The 22,599-nt window shown below is 33.0% G+C and overlaps 1 protein-coding gene across 4 annotated transcripts in view; it reads right to left on the reverse strand.

The window, feature by feature from the left end:
- UBA6 (ubiquitin like modifier activating enzyme 6) overlaps positions 1-22,599 on the reverse strand; it is a 108,926-nt gene that overhangs the window by 18,804 nt on the left and 67,523 nt on the right. For 3 of the 4 annotated variants that reach the window (XM_078068740.1, XM_078068737.1, XM_078068739.1), the window contains 10 exons: positions 22,065-22,116; positions 21,913-21,976; positions 20,869-20,938; positions 19,480-19,551; positions 16,181-16,298; positions 14,843-15,036; positions 13,899-14,026; positions 12,265-12,352; positions 12,010-12,104; positions 9,906-10,008 (listed from right to left, as the gene is read on the reverse strand). In XM_078068740.1, coding sequence (XP_077924866.1) covers positions 9,906-10,008; positions 12,010-12,104; positions 12,265-12,352; positions 13,899-14,026; positions 14,843-15,036; positions 16,181-16,298; positions 19,480-19,551; positions 20,869-20,938; positions 21,913-21,976; positions 22,065-22,116 — 984 coding nt within the window. Of the gene's footprint in view, positions 1-7,631; positions 10,009-12,009; positions 12,105-12,264; positions 12,353-13,898; positions 14,027-14,842; positions 15,037-16,180; positions 16,299-19,479; positions 19,552-20,868; positions 20,939-21,912; positions 21,977-22,064; positions 22,117-22,599 lie in introns of those variants that run through there. The other variant, XM_078068738.1, reaches the window with a different exon arrangement.

Raw genomic sequence — 22,599 nt, forward strand, 5'->3', positions numbered from 1 at the left:
CATGTTTTCCCCTGATGTGTCTTTTTGTAAGCTTAAAATCAACCCATATTTCTTTTGTAAAAACATTAATCTACAAAGATGGTAAAAGGGTTTGTAATCACCCATTTCACAAGTACAACACAGTAGGAGACTGATTATAATCACAAAGAATTCCTTAAAAATACTAATTCCTCAGCCCCACACTAGATCTACTGAATTAAATATTTTCTCATAATTTTTTTCTTGAAAAACAAGCTTCTGAAGTGATTTTGATGGTCATCAAATTTGAGAATCACTTTTGCAATCATGTAAGAATCAAAAGGTATGGCTTATATTCTACTCCTGGATCTAATTATTTGGTTGTTTTGTTTTATTTGGCTTCTTTGGTTTCCTCATTTGAAAAAAATGAGTTAGAATGGATCCCTAAGGTCCTCTTAGCTCCAACAATTTATATATAGATGTGTCTTCAAAGGAAGAGGAAAACAGAACACACACACAGAAGAAAGACAATGTGAGACAGAGGGAGAAGATGACCATCTACAAGCCAATGAGGCCTCAGAAAAAAATCAACTCTGCTGACACCTTGATCAGATTAGCCTCCAAAATTATGAGAAATAAATTTCTGTTGTTTAAGCCACTTAGTCTGTGTTATTATAGCAGTCCTAGCAAACCAATTTAATGAATTATATGGGATGCCTGAAAGTATGAAGAATTCTAAGCCTCTCTCAGACTTAGAGAGTTAATTTCTGGGGATAACTGATACAGAAATCTGCCTTTTTATCACATACAATAAAGTTTGCTATATACAATCAAGTAGGCAAACTACTCCTTTAAAATCTACTGTGATATCAAGTGGTTACTGATGCAAAGATTACAAAGATCTATCAAATCTATCTTGTATTCTCAAGGGCCTTACGACTAAGTCCAAATACTGATAAGAAATAAGAGACTGAAGAGCTCCAATTTGCAACAATCTTAAAATGTTAAGGGTGTATTCTTGCATTCTAAGAGAATAAACAGTGCTTAATATAGAATGCTTAAAAAAATAGACTCCTGAAGATAATGAGGCAATGTGGTTGACTGCAATAAAATAAAAAGGAATGAAGGACACAGAAACAGTCGAGGGACTGGCCAAGGAGGACAATCTAAAAAAAGACCAACAAAATCAGCTGGGAGAAACAACAGAAAAAGAGCCACAAAAACTGCAGAAATTAAAACTGGCAGACCAAGACCATAAGATGGCCCTTATAGTTTAAATAATAGACATTAGAAAATTTCAGCAGGGGACAAAAAACTATAAAAGGTAATCTAACAGTTTTTTTGGTTTAAAGAATCAAACGGAACTTCTAGGACTGAAAAATATAACCAAAATAAAAAACAAAATGAATGGTCGTAACATAAAAAACAGATGAAGTAAACTAGAATATGGGCAGGAGAAATGATATAGAATAAAGCATGATGAGACAGAAACAACTGGAAAATACAGAAAAGAGGGTTTTAAACATAGAAGGCAGAATAAGTCCGCTGTGTTTAGTGAGAATCCCCACAGAAGAGAATGGGGAAAGAGGCAATATGTGAAGGAGTAGTATCGAGACTTTCTTTTTTTTTTTTTTTTTTAAAGATTTTATTTATTTAACAGAGGGAGACACAGCGAGAGAGGGAACACAAGCGGGGGGCAGTGGGAGAGGGAGAAGCAGGCTTCCCGTGGAGCAGGGAGCCTGATGCGGGGCTTGATCCCAGGACCCTGGGATCATGACCTGAGCCAAAGACAGACGCCTAATGACTGAGCCACCCAGGCGCCCCGAATCGAGACTTTCTTAGAACCAAGAAAAGACCCAAACCTAGATTCAAAGAGCTGAACAAATCCCAAACAAGATAAAAGAAATCCATACCCAGACACATAATAATTAAACTTCATAAAATGAAAGCAGATAAAGAGATTTCTTTTAAAGCTGCAATGTTTAGTTTAGCCTGAAGGCTGACTCAACAGCAATAGGGGAAGTTTGAAGAGAGTAGAAAAATATCTCCAATGAAAGATAATGAAGGCCAAACTAGAATTTTACATTCAGCAAAAGTATCTTTGCAGAATGAGGGCAAAATATAGTTTCAGACAAAGAAATCATGAGCAAGTATGCCACCAGTGGACTCTCACAAAATGAAATTCTAAAGTCTTTCAGGTAGAAAGAAATTTAGCTCAGATGGTATATGTGTATGGGTAAATAAAACACTAACTTCATAAACAGAGTAACAGTCTTGCAGAACTAAAGACATTTATGTAAATGACAACAGAATTAAAGTACGTAACAGAAATAAAATACGTGATCATAGTAGCCAAACTGGGAATTAAGAGTTGTTCTAGTTATTAGAACATAATAATAATAATAAATAATAAATAATCCCCAAAACTTACTAGCATAAACCATCCATGTTCATGGATTCTGTGGGTCAGGAATTTGGCAGGACAGCAAGGATGGCTCGTCTCTGCTCCATTAAGCTTGGGGCTTGGAATCATCTGAACTTACTTACTCATGTTGGACACCTGATGCTGGCTGTAGGTTGGGGACCTCAGTTTCTCCATGGGGGTTACTTTCGGCTTCCTCGTGACATCATGTCTGGAATCCAAGGGTGAGATTTCCAAGAGGGAGGAAGAGAGAGCCAAGCAGAAGCCATAGCCTTTTGTGACCTAACCTCAAAAGTTGTAGTTACATATGATGCATTTTGTTATATTAGTTAGGGCAATCATAAATTCTGGTTCAGGTTCAAAGAGAGTGAAAATAGATGGTCTTTTATGGGGTTTGGAGGAGGTTGCAAGATTCTAGAAGTGCGTAGATTGGAAATATTGCCGTGGCCATTTTTGTAAACTATAATTAGCAAAAGGTAAAGATAATGATAAAATTTACTCTGGCTTAATCTGAATGTGCAAACTGTAATACAGGGTAATCAAAAGACAAAAGCCACTGAACTAGAAAAGAGAAAAAAAGTGTGTATAGCTTAGGCAAAGAGAAACCATATCATGTATATTAAGAAAGAGTTTAACATAAAAAATTTGTTAAACAGGTTTTGGGAGAATTGAAAACATCAGCAAGGGACACAGCTATTAAAGGGAAGAAGGTAACATTATTAGAACCTGGAAGCCTAGAAGAGATACCCCGCAGAGTACCAGAGAAAAGCTAGAGGCTAAGAACCAACCAGAGGCTACTGGAAGAAAAGCCACTGCTGAGGTGATGCTGACAATGTCGGAAAGCAAATAGCAAGGGTAAAAGTCTCTTTTTCCTTTCTCCGGCATTCCAGTCCTCTTCCTAGTGCCACCTATCTATGGAACCTAAAGGAAGCCAAATGACAAAAGAGAAATGCAGTTTGCAAAGTTCCAGAATACAAAAGGGTGTCTAGAGTTGAGTAGAGATAATATTAGTAAGTGGCATATATGGAATTAAAAAAACCACAAAAAAAAAATTTTTAAAGGCAAGAAAATAGAGACAAAGAATCATAGAACTGGGTAGACAAAAACAAACACAAACAAAACAAAAAACAATAAAACAAGAAAATCAAACCAAACCAAACCCCATAAAATAAAATGTCAGAACTAAACCTAAATATATCAGCAATTACATTAAGTGTACATGGCCTAAGTGTTTCAGTTAAAAGGCAGAGATTATCAAATTGTGTTAAAAAGAATCCCTAAAATCCAAACTTTATGTTTAGAAATGAAGAAACACTGAAAAAAACACCTAAAAAACCTGAGTTGCAAAGGAACTCTTAATGGAAAGAGAATATTTTAACTATTAACCATATTATGTGTTGGGGCGCCTGGGTGGCTCAGTTCATTAAGCGTCTGCCTTCGGCTCAGGTCATGATCCCAGGGTCCTGGGATTGAGCCCCACATTGGGCTCCCTGCTCGGCGGGAAGCCTGCTTCTCCCTCTCCCACTCCCCCTGCTTGTGTTCCCTCTCTCGCTGTCTCTCTGTCAAATAAATAAATAAAATGTTAAAAAAAAAAAAACCATATTATGTGTCAAAACTTGTGGAATATGGCTACAACAGTAATTAGAATATCATATGATTATATTACAGTAATACAGATACTTATAATTTTATAATACAGAGATATTTACATTTATAATATAATATAGAGATATTTATAATTTTTAATTTTAAATGCATATGTTGAAAGGCTGAAAATCAATGAGGTAATTATCCAGCTCAAGAAGTTAGAAACAGCACTAGCAAAAAAAAAAAATAAAGAAAATAGGAAACGCAAAGAAAATAGGAAAAAAATTAGTAAGAGCAGAAAATAATGGGATAGAAAGCAAACACACAAGAGAGAGGATTAACAAAAATAAAATGTTGGATCTTAGAAAAGACTAAACACTGTCCTTATTTGAAGATTATACAGAATATCCAAATTAATTTGCAAATAATTTATAAGAATCATTAGAATTTAGTATGTTTCCAAATACAGAAGCAATACAAAAATTTTTATTTAACACATAATAAAGAGGATAAAAAGTGGGCTACATAATTTGAATTAACATTCTTACTTGAGAATATCTAGAAAAGGTGGGCAAAATGTATTTAAAAAATGTTGGATGGCATTGGAGAGCTATATTAGTGAACGGTGAGACTAACATCTGGAAGAAAGTAGAAATTCATAAAAGTGAACCATTCATTTGGGATCACTTGGGCCCTGGGAGCTTTTGCAGATTTGTAAGAGTCCACTGAGAAGCTGAGGAATTAAGGGACGAGGGATTGAAAGGTAGAGTCCAGTGCCAGCCAAGAGATGGGGGCCCTGGTAACCCTAATCTACACTTTGAACCCAACTCTGGAGGGTTGTAGGAGTAAGGGTAAACAGGAAGTAAGAGCAGTAGTAGTCTATAGCTCAACTCTGAGTCACATGGATAACTCATAAAATCTTGACTCTGGAACTGGTCTTGAGTTACTAGTGGCCAAGTGCCTCTCTGGAGGATGAAAATACTATGCAGGACATCAAGTTATTTTTAAAGGCAACTTTTCACATATAATATTGGCATAAATTAAAGATAACCATACACACAAGGATGTAAGATAATGATTATCAGCTGAAACAAAACAAAACAAAAAACAGACCCAGAGGACAGTTCCAGATTTGGGATTAAACACACACTATAAAATAATAATGCTTTCCATGTTCAGGTAGATAAAAGATTGAAAATTTCAGCAAGACAACTGGAAACTGCAAGAGTGACAGAATTTGCATATTTGTAATTAGAAATTTGAGAACTGAAAATACAATGAGCTAAGAATAACCAAGATACTCTTATAGAACAATAAATTGGGAGGACTTGTTCTGCCAAATATAAAAAACAATACATCAGCTACAGTGATGAAAATACCATACTAGCACAGGGATAGAAAAGAAGAAACAAAAAATTCAGAGATATACACATAAATGGATGTATGACTTGGGTGGTAATGCAGAAGAGTGGCACTGCAAAAAAGAACATACTTATTAATTCAATAAATGGTGGTGAGGAACTTCTCAGCATACACAAAATTAATTCCTCATGAATTGAAAACTGAAAATGTGAAAGGCAAAGCTAAGGCCTTTAGAAGACAATATACAGAGGAGTACCTTCATGACCTTGGATAGAGAACCATGTCTTAAGCAACTCACAAAATACACTAACCTTAAAACAAAAGACTGATACTTCTTAGTACCACTGAGAAACTCTTTTCAGCAAAGAACATCATAAAGAGAGGGAAAGGCAAGCCAGAGTGGGAGAAGATATTTGGAAATATATAGCTAACTAAAAACAGGATTTATAAAGATCTTCTATAAATCAATGAGGAAAAAGACTAACAACAGAAAAATGGGCAAAAGAATTGAAAAAACACTTTGCAAAAAAGAAAGTCAAAGTAGCCAACAAATGCAGAAAAAGGTGCTCAATTTCACTGGTAGCTAGGGAAATACAGAGTAAAACTTCAATAACATACAACTGCACATCCACCAGATTGGCAAAATTAAAAAAAATCTGTTAATACCAGTGTCGAGCAAAGTGTGGAAATACAGGATATCTCTACTGCTAAGGCAATACTCTGTTGTCTAATAAAATTTAAGATGTGAATACCTATGACCAAGTAATTCCATTCCTAGGTATATACCTTAGTTGCACTAGGAAATACATACAGTATATTCATTGAGGAACTGTGATTGCCCCAAACTAAAAACATCAATAGAATGAATAAATAAGTTGTGGTATATTAATGCAAAGGTAAACTACACAACAATGACGACTAAAGTGTGACTATAAGCAATAACATGGATGATTCTCATGTTGAAGGAAAGCAGCAGCCACAAAAAAAAATAGTTTGATTCCGTTTGCATCAAGTTCAGAAGCCATCAGAAAGTAAACTATATTATTTAAGTACATAATAGGTGGTTAACACTATAAATAAAAATGAAGAATTATCACAAAAGGTAGGATAGTGGTATTGCCAGAGAATATGTGTAGGGAAGCTGGTTGTGATTGAGAAGGGACTACAAGGGACATTTCTGGGCTGCTGTCAATGTTCTATTGATTTGATAGCTGGTTATACAAGCCCTTACTTTACAATTAATCCTTAAACTGTGTATTTATATTCTATATATTCTTTTGTGTATATATATATACAATATATATATTTATGTATTTATATTCCATATATTCTTTTGTGTATATATATATATATGGTGTATAATACAGAATAAAACATTATGTTTCCCTTTAAAATAAAATATTTTGAATATTTGAATATATATTTCTCAACAAAGCTAAGAAATGGCAAGAGAAAAATGAACACTGAAAATTACCTATTGATTACTTACTCTAATCCCCATGATTTCAACTTCCTGATTTTGGTTTGGATTTGTTGAAAATAAAATAGTTAAATCCATACCTACTGACTGTATACAAAATGATTATTTACTTACAATCACAATGAATTTTTGTAATTTTAATTTTTGTTCATTATAATTTAATTATTAGGTCAACAGATTTTTCCTTAAGATCTGAGAAGAACAATTTTCTGTCCTCATTTTACTAATTATACAATAGTGGACTCTAAACATTGCTGACTTTTTTATGCCTTGTCATTGGCATCACCAGGGAGTGTTATAATAGACAAAAAATAAAAACAAAGATATACATCTATTTCTAAGTTCTAGCTTTGGGACAATCTAGAGGAAGGAAATTACTGATGAGTACCAAAAACTTTTGAACTCTAAAAAGGAATATACTTTAAGGGTGCCTGGTTGGCTCAGTCGGTAGAGCATGTGACTCTTGGGTCTCAGGGTTGTGAGTTCAAGCTCCATATTGTGTGTGAAGCCCACTAAAAATAAAATAAAAATCTAAAAAAAAAAAAAAAAGAGGAATATACTTTGGATATCCCAACCAACAGTGTGAGATTTACCAGATCTTCTAGGTTTTACACAGTCACCATTTCTCAATTGTTTTAATAGAATTTCCAGGAGCCAAAGGCACTTTGAAGTAATGTTCCTCTACACTCACTGATTGTTATATCTCCATGATTGCAAAACATGAAAATTAGAAAACACCAAAGAAACATTATGTACAAAACGAATAGCAAAATTGGAATCTCTGGAGTCAACCATGGAACAGGATTTACAAAGATACTGTCAAATTTCTTAATTTATTTTTAATAAGTAAAAAATCACTCAGTGGTACTATACAAAATCAAATAATTTTTGCACCTGGTATTTTAATTACCAAAAGTGATCTCATGGTACAGAAATAAAACAAATAATGAAAAAAAATTGTCATTAACTTCATACCCTGGCTTTCCAGCTTAGTAGAACTAAATAGAGATTAATGGCAATAACCATTACCCCTATGGGGAAAAAAAAAGCAATGATAAAATGGTTTCAGGTTTAATCACAAAATGAACTTAATCCTTGTTGGTTTTGTTTATGTGTATTAAAGCACTGATCACTATAAATAAGAACTGATAGCATGGTTCCAAATTTACTTCTGAAAACACGTGGAGATTTAAATAAAATATAAGCAAGCTATTAGATCATAGTTGACGATTACTGAATGGCTACCTGGAAAACATCTGTTACTATCATACAAAGCAAAATGAAAATGGAGAAAAGGCTTCTTATAGAAAAGTCCTTTTATTATTGCTAGCCTTAAGAGTTCCAAGCCACAGAGCTCTGATGTTCTGAATTCAATTTTAAGGAATTTTAAACACTATACTTGAACAAAAATTACTTATTTAAAGGGTATCCATTTCCTTTAAATTCATCCCGTCCACCTATCCTTGCCTCCAATGCAGAGTATCCTTTTATTCATACAAATTCACCTTCCACTCCCAAATATATTTTCCCAATTGGATGATACTTTTACAAAACAATGAAACAATACCGCTGGTTGACAAAGTAATTTCAACTATTTATAAATGAAATAAAAGGAAAGTTAAGTAGAGAGTATAAAAAGATACCAAATAGGAGTAATACTGATGTAAATCTAGTTTTGAGTTTATCAAAGTACCTATTAATGGCCTGAACAAGAGATCAGACTAAAAGCAGCTAGAGGGAAGTGACTTCCTGTGGTTACAAAATGCCAATTGCTTTAGAATGCATGATAGCCTTAGAAATAAAACAAATTGCTGTTTTTACCAAGTTTACAGTGTTGAGTACATTTTATATCATTTTAATGAAAGCATTTATATGAATTTTCTGTAATATCTCCTATCAGAAAACAGAAAGTTTCTATCAATAAAGACCTAAAAAAATAAATTTTTATCTTTGTCAACTCCCTTTCTGGGAATGCAGAATAAAACAGTATGTTTCCCTTTAAAATAAAATATTTTTTTTCTGTCCATTAGGTTGCTGGAAGAAAAAAAAATTAAGACTCAACTAGTAATGATTTTTTTTTAATTGCTAGTTTTCATCTACTTCTAAGGACACTCCCTTTACAAAACCTTTTAGTCTTATATACTATCACAATCAGGTTTAGAGTTCCAAATAAATAAAATAGCCACATTAGAAGGCATATTGAAGAACCAAATGATTAGCCACACTTATCTGTTCACATTCATGGACCCTCTAAGAGGGTTGTCGGAGTTCATATAATACTGTTAACATTTAATACAAGTTAACGTGTCATCTGACTTACTGCTCATGGGTTACAACACTGATGCTATCAACAGAGATCCTGATTTTTGGGAGATAGTGATATTAACAAACTCCAGTTAAATTAGCAGGACAGTAAACTGTAACCGTACAATTTAAAATAGCTACTCTTCATTCACTGCTACCATCTCTCCTCTTCCCACTGGTGTTAGTTAAATTAGCAGGACAGTAAACTGTAACCACACAATTTAAAATGGCTACTCTTCATTCACTGCTACCATCTCTCCTTTTCCCACTGGTGTTAAACTCAAAAGCCTAATTATAAGAGGTGCAGGGTGCCAAACACTATTTGTATAGAAAAACTGGGTCTCAAATAGTGAACAACAACAAAAAAATTCACAAAGTAAGATTAAACTTTTTGGATAGTTGCATTTGTTACTTTGAATTTCTTGATCTTTTATCTCTTCTGGTGATGGATACATATTTTTTTCCTTCTTTTTATCCAGAAAGGTTAATACACAAATTTTTTGTAAGCATTACAAAACATCAGTCCAGTTCAAAATTGCTTGTGTTCATATTCACATATGAAGCACTAGACAAGTATAGATTATATTTCAAAATGCTTTAAAATTCTTCGCTGTAGTTTTCTACTGATGTTTCCCTTAAATTAAGGCTTCATCAAAGAGAAATCCATAGTATTATGAATTGATTTTTTTTTTCATTCCTGAATTAAGTGCAATCTTTCCAAAATCAAGTAGTCCTGGAATAAATTTAAGACAACTTCTGTTAATCAGTGTCATGACTAAAATAGTATCTTACTGGAGGTCCAGGCAAATCTTCATCTCCATCAGTGTCTGGAGCAAATGACACAGTAAGATCCACGTATTTCTTTTCAGTAGAAGGTTTCACAAGTTTATGCATTCTAAGAAAGATAATCAAGGACAAATAATTTGGTAAATTCTGTAAAATGAAAGAGATTTGCTATTTAGTGTTGCCCAGAGAATCTGACCTGATTAGACTTTACATTTACTTTTAAATCTAATAATTCATCTGCTTTCATATATTATAATTTTTCTTTACTAAAACCTCTAAACTCAAGACATTCATTTATCTAACAGTGAATCAGTCTGGACTACTGCTAGTATTGGTAAAGAATATAAACCATTTGTTAAAGATAATCTCTGCCACCCACAAAACCAAAATGTAAGCAATGTTTTTTAAAAATGAATTATCCTCATATTCCCTATAAAGTGTGGAGGCATCATAAATTCTTCTCAAGCATTTCTATGTAAAGAGTAAAAAGCAAACTAGATTTAAATCTTCAAGCTAATCACAGTGAAAGACATTAAGTTTTACCTTTCTCTTATATCCCATGTATATCCTATTCACTAAAAAACCACTTTGTTGTTGCTAATGTTACTGATACGGTCTTAAATCAAGTTATCACCTATATATATATCCTTAGATTACTAGATTAGCTTTGAGCGAGCTGTCTCCTACCTCCAATCTACTCTGCTACCAGAATCCTCTTAAAATATAAATCTTATTTTACTTTCTTGCCTACTGTTATATATCATATGCCATGTGTACCTATCTCATGCCAGGCCCTGAACAATGTAATCTATTTAAACCTCAGTAATAGCTCTTTCCATTTTACAAAGAAATTTTGTCCCATTTATAACTTCTCATTCTTTCTACCATTTATTCTTATCATCCCATCCTTAAGTTATTCCAAAATACTGATTTCCCAAATAGATCATGCATGCTCTTTATTAGCTGCATACTTTTGCATAAGCTATTGCTTTTGCCTGATATCTTTCAAAGGTAGCTCAAATGAAATCTATCCTAAGGGAAAGGTTTGAGTTAGTAGTGCCTAAGGTATTCTGTAAAAACCTTTATTATACTAATTATTCAATTACATTTTAATGATTAACATGTCCCTTTCTCATAATAGACTGGATTCCTTGAGGGCACAGGCTATTTGATAAAGACGTATAATGACAAAATATTAATAGGAGTAACATTTATGGGCTACCTTTCAGTTGCTATTACACTGCTAATCTTTACTATTATTTTAATGCTCAATAGCTATGGGCACAATCATTCCTATTTGTGGATAGAAAACTAAGTTTCAAAAAAGTTCAGTAAAAAAAACAAAACAAAAAAAACCAAAAAAACCAAAAACAAAACAAAACAAAAGTTCAGTAAGCTACTCAATGTGACAAAACAAGTAGCTGGGCATGGATGTGAATCCAGGTCTTTCTGAAGCCAAGCTTGTCTAGCCACTTAATGGGTCCTTAGTAAATATCTGGTAAATGAAAAATATCATTCACAAAGTATATCATGCTGGAGATTCCAAGTACTGGCCAACTTATAAAGCACTACTGTGAATTACTTGCAACAAATTTTAAATTCCACTAACCAGTATGCTTTAGGACCACACATTCTACTCTCATCTAGGTAGTATACAGGAAATACTATTATTAATGTATCCAAGAGATACTCAGGGATCCTAATGACAAAATAATATAAGGCAAATTAATGCCTTATTATATGTAATAGCAATTTTGTTTTTTTAAGTATAGATCATAAAGCCTGGATTATAGTAATTAAAAGTGATTAATCTCATTAACTGATAATCCTAGTTAAAATATGCATGTTAAAGCACCCATCATGCAGAGATTCATATGACAAATATTTTTACGCTAACTTTTATTTATTTAATACAAGTTAACATGTGTCATCTAACCTACTGCTCATGGGTTATAACACTGATGCTATCAATAAAGATCCTGATTTTTGGGAGACAGTGATATTAACAAACTGGTTAAATTAGCAGAGGTAAATCTATTTGATTTCCCAGTGTGCATCCACCTTATGTTTTAAGTCTTGTGAATCTTCTGATATAAGGTTCAATACTTACGTTAACTTCAATCTTTTTGCATGACCCGGCATTACAGGAACATAAAGCATTTTGACTCCCTGTACCACCATTGTTGGTTCAATTCCATACTTCTCCTAAAAGTAAATACCAAGAGAGAAATAATCAAAGCTATGTCCAGATATAAAAGGCTGGGTGACAATGTTTTACAACCAGTAAAAAGACAGCAGACAAATTTCTGCTAAATATTATTTGTGAAAACCTACAACTAATGAACTAAGTAAATAAATGTCTCACTTTGACTGCATTTATGAAATCCAAGAGGGTGAAGTCTTCTTTTCCATGTATAGTCCATCTGTCCCAAATTGTAAATGATATTCCATTTCTGTTGTAGAAAAATATTCAAAACAAAAACATTTTAATATTTTTCCCTTTAATAATAATAAAAAGCCCCAGAAGTCCATTATTTTTGATTTAGCTACATAATAACATAGGGGAGAAAGAAAAAACAACTTATTTCTCCATTACACCATACAAGGTAACCACTTTTATCAGAACACCTTGTTGAGCCTTCCAGTGTCTGATAATAAATCAGGGTGTCTTAGCAAGAGAGCTTAATGCTAAATAATGCTAAATAATGTGGCAGATTAAATGTTGTGAGTGTTCTATGGCTAGTTTAATCAGAAATGCTTTGCATAAAGCAAAAGAATAAAATTGGGCCACTATCTTACACTACACAAAAATTAACTCAAGGGGTTCCTGACTAGTTCAGTCGGTAGGGCATGTGATTCTTGATCTCGGGGTTGTTAAGTTTGAGCCCTACATTGGGTGTAGAGATTACTTAAAAATAAAATCTTAAAAAATAATTAACTCAAAATGGATTAAAGATCTGCATATAAGACCTGAAACCATAAAGCTCCTAGAAGAAAACACAGGTGGTAATAAGCTTCTTGACATCAGTCTTGGTGATGGTTTTTTACATTTGGTACCAAAAGCAAAAGGATGGAGGTTCCTTAAAATATTAAAAACAGAATTACCATATGATCCAGTAATTCCACTTCTGAGTATTTATCCAAAGAAAATGAAAGCAATAACTCAAAACATATCAGCACTCACATGTTCACTGAAGCATTATTTGTAATAGCTAAGGTATTGATATAGAAACAACCTAAGTGTCCATCAATGGGTGAATGGATAAAGAAAATGTGATACACACATACACAGAAATATAATTCAGTCATAAAAAAGAAATCTTGTTACTTGGAACAACATTAGCATTATGCTAAGTGAAATAAGTCAGACAGAGAAAGACAAATAAATACCTGTATGATTTCACTTATATGTGGAATCTTAAAAAAAAACAACCCTGAAACTGAGCTCATAGATACAGACAACAGATTGGTAGTTGCCAGAGGTGGGGCTGGGGGATGAGCAAAATGGGTGAAAAGAGTCCAATGGTACGAGCTTTCAGCTTATAAAGTTAATCATGGGTATGTAATGGGCAGCATGGTGACTACAGTTAATAAAATAATATACTGTATAGTTGAAAGTTGCTAAGAGAGATCTTAAAAGATCTTATTATAAGGAAAAAAAGAGGCTAACTATGTATGCTGATGATGTTGACTGGGCTTATTGTTTTGATCATTTCTTAATACGTACAGGTGTTGAATCATTGTGTTGCACACCTGAAACTAATCTAATGCATGTCAATTATGTCTCAATTAAAAAAAAAAGCAATGCTTCATGAAGATGGGATTCTGACCTAGTCTTGAAGTGATGGCAAGGATCATATATATATGTATATGTATGTATATATATATATGTATATCTCAAAAAGAGAAGGAGAGGTAAAACTACGATTTTTTTCCTTTTAGAGGGTAAAAATTTTATTTCATTTTCATTATGCAGGAGAAATAGACCTTCACGCATACCTGATTTCAGTTCTTTTTACTTCAGATGTCTCTGTGAACACTATAATTGGAATGGCTAAGTTAAGGAAACAATTTTTGTAAGCTTCAAACGGATAGTCACCAGCTACTTTGATCATCTCCAGTGCAACCTAGATAAAAGAAGGTGATCTGATTATATAAAGAGCCCAAACCTATTCACGACTTCATTCATCTGTTTAATTTTCCTAAATTCTACTCAAGCATTTCTCTGTAAAGAAAGAGTAAAAGCAGCTACTGGATTGAAATAATAGGAATTTCTTATAAATCTGTCCACTATTAGCATATCTTATACTGTCAAACTTTTTACCTGTTCTGTACGGGGTGAGCAAAGTTACCAAAAAAATTATTTTGGTCATATAATCTTCCTATTTTGGAAGATACCAGAACTCAAGAAACACAATAGTCTAAAATAATTTAATATAGGGGCAGATAATTACACAGCTTCTAAGTATAACACTATAGTACAGCAAAAGAACTAGGGCCAGCCTAAAGATTCTGAATCATTAAGGAAAGATTAAGTTGTAAGAAATCTGAATCACTAACAGGAATTACATTTTTTAAGGCAAAAAACTAAAATCCAATACAATCAAAGAGTAACCATTAGAGCAGTTCATCTTATTCAAGAAAAATACAGTACCTGCTTTGTATGAAGGATACAAGAGTGATTAAGAGGATTATTGCTTATAAGAAAAATTATACTATCTTGACACAGGTTAATTTTTATGTTAAAATGTCTATGTATCTGTAAAGCTTCAAAATGTGGACTACTGTATTTTCAGAAATATCTTGAAATTTAAAATTATAAGATCAATATGGATCCCTCCTTCTCTAAGATCTCTGAGTGACTGGCTGGGGTGGTACAATGGGGAAAACAGGTAAGAGACAATGGAAAAGAAGTATTTCCATTCAAAGAATAATAAACTCACCAAGCCAGAAACTGCAGCAGTGGATGTTGCTATAGCAGGTATAATTTTACCAGCTATGCGCTTTGTTTTAAAACGGTCAGCTGGTTCAATGCTATACATTTTGGCACGAAGATTCGATGCAGCTGTAATGAAATCTACATGTCCATTGCGATCATCATCTTTTTCAAATGAAAGCACTGCCACCTGAAGATCACCTGATCATAATAACCAGAAAAATAAAGTTTTGTAGTAATTTGTAAAGGTTTTATTAGGTAAAAAGCAATGTGGATTCACTATTCTTAAATATTCCTTTATGTTTTTAAATGACTGAAATATATTAAAAAAATCCAGGAAAATGAAGTTATTGAAGGCTTTGATATCACTAAATCACAGAAGTTTCTATATTAAAAAAAATCTTTCTAAAACACAGAAAGTAAGAAAGCTATGTACACATCTGCTATTAAGCTGTTTACAAATAAAATTGTTAACGCTGGGTACTGTTCTAAAGTTGATTTCATAAATACTACTCTGAAACATTTTGCCTCTAATACCTTAGTACAGGGTCAGTTAAAATCTAATGAAAAGAATATATGTTTGAAATATTTCTAGATTAGTGGTTTCTAAAAATCATTCTGTAGATAGAGGTAGTTTGATCTGTTATGAAATGAGAAAGAAATGGAAGTTTTTTTCTAGAATTGTAATGATTAAATTAACATATTTTATTTACAAAATAAATAGTTGGCTAACCTAGGTTATTTTTTCCTGAATTTTACTGGTTTGTGCATAAATATCCTGAAAGTCTGGAAACTGCTGATTTATGTTATAAAAGATGGTGAGCAGGTCTACAAACAAGAGCAAATGGCTCTGTTTTTAAGGAATACAAGTTTGGTTTCCTTATGTTTAAAACCATTTAACAAGGATGTATACAGGTCAAGTTGTAATTCCTGTGTATAACTATGGAGACTAATAAACCAGGAATAAATCTGTCTATGGTTTTTTATCCTAAAGTGACTTCACTGGGTCTAAGTGTTAGTCTATACAGGACCTCCATTTTTTTTCTCATTATGCTGGCCATGAGTTAAAAAGGAATTACACAGTAGAATCTTAAGGACTAAACCAATCAGAACAACGACAATAAAGCAGACTTACATTTCAGCAATTGAGGATAGGGCAAGGGTGAAAAAATAATGAATTTAGTCACAGTTAAAGATGAACAGTGACTTACATATGATCACGAAATCAACTTAACATCATTATTATTATAGTTATTATTTAGTCCCATAAGCTTTTGGGTATAGAGTTTATTGAAAATAAAAATTCCCTCCAGTTCAAATCATTTTTATAAAGATTTCCCCTTACTTGTGGTAGCTTTATTAGATGAAATAGCCTTTTCTAGTTGGAAAACAGCATTCCTTTCATCTTCACTGCTAATAGGAACATGGTCTGGTTTCCTCGCAGTTTCATCTGTTTGAACAACCTTTAAATACGTGGACATATATTCATTAATGTTATCATATCCTATACCTAAGTTTGATTACCATATCTGTTTTACCAAATAAGTCACACAGAGAAGATATTCCCTCTACCTGGTTTAATCACATTATTTTTTATATATGTTTTTAAATCACTGAAATATATGAGAAAAATCCAGGAAAATGAAGTTATTAAAGGATATGCAAAGGATGGCTTTGATACCACTAAATCAGGGCGTGGAGCCTAATACAGGGCTTAAACTCACAACCATGAGATCAAGACCTGAGCCTAGAATAAGAGTCAGACACTTAACGACTGAGCCAACCAGGTGTCCCTAGTTTTATCACATTAATCATTATGGTCCAATGTATTTTACACCTTCCATTGTTAAGTAATATTATGTTATTTATGTATTTGTTTTATTATCTATCTCTTCACACTGACATGTAAACTCTTAGAACAGGGATCTTTATCTTGTTCATTGAGAGAACTTCAATATATTTAAAACAAATTTACTCATGTTAAAATATTCACTGAATAGCTTATAAGATCTGCATTCATACAGATTTCTTAAAATTCCACAGTAGAATGAAGTTAATATTAATCAACAGTCTGTAATTCTGACAAATCTACCTCAAACCAAATTGCATAGCTCTAATGCAGAGCTGTTTCTGTCTCCAAAGAAATCCATAAAATATATAATATGTGCATCCTTTAAATATTTGCTGACAAGAAGCTGTTTCCTAAAGAATGTCTTCCTTTACCCTCATATAGATGCATGCTCAGAGCAGCACATCTAAGTAATTTATCTTTAAGAAATTACTTATTAGACATTCCACAAGGGCAGTAAAGTTAGTATTTTCAAACCAAAAAACTACATCATCACTAATTAAAAATACTATTTCTTTGTATAGTACACACTCAACTTGTGTTTTTACAGATTAAGTATTCTTATAAGTATTTGAGAAACAGTAAAGAGTCAAGGAAGCAGAAACTTTTATTTGCCAGAATGTCTAGTTGATATTTTTGGCATCTATTAACTAGAAGTGCTAGACTCTGAAGTTTCGGTGTTTGTTGCTTCAGGGAGTTGCAAAAAGCTCATAATTCATGTTAAAACTAAAACTGTAGCTAAAATGCTCAGGATAATTTATTACTCCAAAACTTTGATAGAGAAAGAAGCAATTCAAGCCACAAAACACTGAAGAGCAATAAAGATTAGTAAAGTTATCCATACATGTTTCTTTGGCTTCTGTCTAGCAGTTCTGTCTACTAGGAACATGTGCTAGGAAGCTTATTTAAAAAAAAAAATTATCTGAGGGGCGCCTGGGTGGCTCAGTTGGTTAAGCGACTGCCTTCGGCTCAGGTCATGATCCTGGAGTCCCGGGATCGAGTCCCGCATCGGGCTCCCTGCTCGGCAGGGAGTCTGCTTCTCCCTCTGACCCTCCTCCCTCTCATGCTCTCTGTCTCTCATTCTCTCTCTCTCAAATAAATAAATAAAATCTTTAAAAAAAAAAAAAAAAAAAAAAATTATCTGAATATAGTTGACACACAATGTTACATTACTTTCAGGTGTACAACATAGTGATTCAATTTCTCCATAAGTTATGCTATGTTCACCACAAGTATAGCTACCATCTGTCACCATACACTGCTATTACAGTATCAATGACTATATTCCATATGCTGTGCCTTTTATTCCCTTGACTTATTCATTCCATAACTGGAAACTCCTTTATATAGGAATTCTGTTTACCTTTCTGTTCTTTTATTCTTGATAAGCTACAAGTCATGAACATTTCATTCAGCACATCCATTTACTTGTACAATATCAAACAGCTACAAATTTTCCTTTTTCCTAAAATAAAAGTGCAGAGTGGAAGACTGCACACACCACTTCCTGCTTGAATTTTATAGGGATGCAATCATTATTCTATATTTTTCAATACAACTGGAGGGTAAGGGGAACAAAAGATTGTTTTGTAGATGATTTTTAGAGTGTATACAAAAAGGCATATAATGAGCATGTGAAAAAGAAAATTACTTAATATTTTCAAACTTTCCTATTTACCCTACCTAAATTTCATGTTCCATCTTTATTAATACTCCTTATCTCTTTTTCCTTCTAACATATTTGCCCAGCAAGAGCCCAACCCTAGTTATATCCAATTTTCCAGCTATTCTACAGCAGCACCCAGGCATTTAAATGCCTTTTTTCCCAGCCACATTTAGTATAATACATTAAGTGGGTTAACATTAAGTGGATTCTCAGTGCTATCTCAGAATTCTACTCCATCTTCTAGTAAGTAACTCTCCCACCCCCATGAGCAATTATCTCACACCTTTTTTCCTCTGCTCAAACTTCCTTTAACTTCTCCTCCTCCTCACCTGGAGCAATTAAGCATGCTTCTTATTTCAACTAAGAAAGTAACAATCTTTTTTTCTCTTACATTCCAATTCTAATCTCTTTCAAATCCTGTCAGGACTATTATAATATATACCAGAATCCAATCCCTTATTACAAATTACCTGTTACCTACTACTTCATTCAAAACACCATCATCTTTTGCCTATAACATCCTAAGAGCTTTTCATGCTTCCTCTCTCATGTCCTATATAATCATTCTTAACACAACAGCCAGAGTCATCCTTTTAAATTTATTTCATCCTCTGCTTAAAATCATTCACTGGCTTACCTCATAATAAAACATTATTTATCATAACCCTAAGTTTCTCTCCTATCTCACTGTCTACCACTCTTCTTGCATATTCTCCTTCAGAAAAATCCTCGCCTTCAAAGTCTTTCAAGGCCTTTCTCTGAACTTGTTCTTGCTTGTGTTTCACCACATAATAGCATGGCTCACTCCATCACTTCCTTCAGACTTCTGCCCAAATGGTACTATGTCAGAGAGGCTTTCCCCTTTAGCCCAATAAAATGACACCAGCTCCATCACCCTTTATTCCTTTTCTTTGTTTTATTTTTAGTTCTTAGCACTATGCCAATATTGAAATATTATAAAATAGCATTTTTTTTTTTTAACAGTCCACCTCTGTCCCAATAGACTATAACTTCCATAAGAATATGACTTTTGCTGTGTTCACTGCGGGATTCTCCAGGTTTAGAATGGGACGTGATACAAGTAAAAGTTCAATAACTATTTGCTGAGTGAATAAATTTCTAAACATACCTTGTTAGAAGGTTTGAATTCTTGAATCTTTACTTCAGAAAGAATATTCAAGAGGGCATCTGCTGATAAGTCCTGTTTTTTTAAAGAGTAATTTTATGAAAAAACATTTTTTAAAATTCTGAATTCCAAAGTTAAAAAATCCTAAAAGGTCCTTATCATACTAAACTATTTGAATAATTTATCATTGGACTATTTAGACTACATCCACTTTGAATTTACCCTTATTCTATAAAATACCATTCACAAAGGGTGGGAGGCAGGGGTGGTGTGTAGGAAAAATTACTCATTAGTCAACAAACTTGAAATCTTAGTTCTTCCCATAAATTTTTAAAAAGGTAGTTTTAGGGCTGGTTGTATCAGACTGAGTGCTTTGCGATCAGGGACTATCTTGTAATTGTTTTATAAAGTTCCCTGCACAAAGTTATACTCAATAAATACTAACTCAATAAATAAAATACATAAGTAAATGGAATTCATACCTTTGGAAGCAGAAAAATATTTAAATAGCTCAAGATGAACTCAGATGAATTCAAGGCTATCAGATCTATATTATTAAGAAGCTACTTAGGAAAAACTAAGACATACTGCTTTTGAGGTCACCTACACTCTTATCACAAAATTGCCACTCTTTTTACAAAAAGAATACCAGACTGAATGGCACTATTTTAACCAGACATTTATGGTATATTTTACCATTAGCTCCAAAAAGGATTAATTTACAGTAGGCATTTTTATCTGGGTCCAAAATAGCCAGTGTTAATTATGGCTCTGGTGCTTATTTCCTCATTCAGCCCACCTAAAAGTATAGCAATTTATTTGGCTCTATTTTGTATCTGTGAAGAAAAAAATCACGAATGCAGATCCGCCTCTCAATTAAAACTGTATTAGACCCTTTAGATGTTAGTTAGTAAAGATGATGTCTAAGGGAATAGGATAAGGGTTAAGAAATGTCAATATGGGATAGCATTTTAAATTTCTTGAAATTTGAAGACATAAGTTATTATCACAAAATAAATCAAAGAAATGTTAACAAAGAGAATCTCTAAGGAATATTTAAAAATTGTTACAAAATCGTTCACTTTGGGTTTTCAGAGTAATTATGATAATTGAAGCTAACAGGTTATAAATGCTTTAAAAGTAAAGACAGGTCTTACATATACTTGTTTTATTACTTTAGAAAGAAAAATTTGACTTTCTTCTACTTAGTAATGCTGCAACAAGATTTTAGCTTCTGCTATGTTAGAATGGACAATACAACAAAACAAAAAGTTTACATCAAAGAACAATTCTTGTAACATAAAAACATATTTTGATGATGCTATTAGCTGATAGGTCATCGAATTTTTACCTGGTTTTGTATCACTTCCTAGAGCTTGAAGGTTATCTTACCTCTTCTGTAAATGGAATGCAATAGACTGCAGCATATAGTTTTGCAGCATTCAGAAGAAAACTGAAGTGCCTTTTGAAATTAAAAAATAAGGCAAAGTGTGAATGAATGCACAGTTTCAAAGATGTTTAATTCATCAAAAACTATAGTCTTTGAAATGTTTAAGAAAAATAATCACGGAACTTTTGTTACAGGAATATTTAAAAGTTAGGCAATGAACTTCTGGTTTAGACCAAAGAAATTATAGAAGCTATAAGAAATATTAGATGTCTATCCTTCTAAGTACAAATATTCAGGAAAAGATCGTGACTACTTTGGGGAGAGGAGTGGCGAAAAGTAGAAAAATTAGACTAGAAAAGAAAATTCATTTTAATTCATAAAAAAATTAGAAATTTTGTTTTAAAGAACATACATTAGGTTCAAATTAAGCAAATGAAGTTTGACTAAAAACACAAATAAAGCAGGTTTTATAGGAGAGCCATCAGGATAAGGTGACTGGAAGCCAAACATAAACATCACATGAGAAAACTAAATGGGAGTTATTTGTTGAAAGGAGGTTGTTAACAAGCTAAGTGTTTAACTGGAATACATACATATGGGGGTATGTGTGTGTATAAAAATGTCTGTCTAAACATTAACTACTTTGAAAATTAATTTGAGATAATTTAGGGAGATATTTAATAGTAATCATTTTCCCCCCAAATAACTAAAGTTTCTTAAATACTGGCTTCATTTAATAGGAAAACATCTGTTGTCGTTTTATGGTTTTTGCTTATGGATAAAGTCAAAGAGGTAACACTTTGGTTTCACTTAAGTTAAAAATAATGAAGTTATTTTACCATTTAAACAAACAGATTCATGTATGTGTAGGGAGAATGACTGTGTCTGGCTTTATTGGCCAGATTAATATGCTAACTCTTAGAATAACAGGGATGCAATAATTTAACATTTCCAGAGCCTGAGGTTTTCACCCTGCAATGTAAACTGATAGACAGTTAAGAAATTTACAATAAAGGAGGCATATAAAACTGGATATAAATACTTACAAAGGTTCATTTAAATCAAATTTTATTGGAGAAGGGGGCCTCTTCGGTGATTGCCAAAACAAACCTAACAAAAGATACAAATATTATTTTCATTATAGGTAACTAGTAATAAATTATATTAAACATTCTTCTCAACACTTGGTCACACTTACTGCCATCTTTTAATCGTGTGTCTAGAGGAAAACAGTGAAGAAGCTGAAGAGCCTAAAGAAAAAAGATTAATTTAAAAAATTACTACTTAATATTATCTGAGGTAAAAAAAAAAATAAAAAATGCATAAAAGATATATACTGAAGCCTCCAGCTACCCTTGTATTCTCTCTATCCATTCTCCTGTCACTGCCCCCATACGTGGAATAACCTCTATTGTTATTTTTTTTATTATTATATTATGTTAATCACCATACATTACATCATTAGTTTTTGATGTAGTGTTCCATGATTCATTGTTTGTGCATAACACCCAGTGCTCCATGCAGAACGTGCCCTCTTTAATACCCATCACCAGGCTAACCCATCCTGCCACACCCCTCCCCTCTAGAACCCTCAGTTTGTTTCTCAGAGTCCATAGTCTCTCATGGTTTGTCTCCCCCTCCTATTTCCCCCCTTCATTCTTCCTCTCCTGCTATCTTCCTTTTTTTTTAACATATAATGTATTATTTGTTTCAGAGGTACAGGTCTGTGATTC

Source organism: Halichoerus grypus, chromosome 3 (genome assembly GCF_964656455.1).
Source record: "Halichoerus grypus chromosome 3, mHalGry1.hap1.1, whole genome shotgun sequence".
NCBI lineage: Eukaryota > Metazoa > Chordata > Mammalia > Carnivora > Phocidae > Halichoerus > Halichoerus grypus.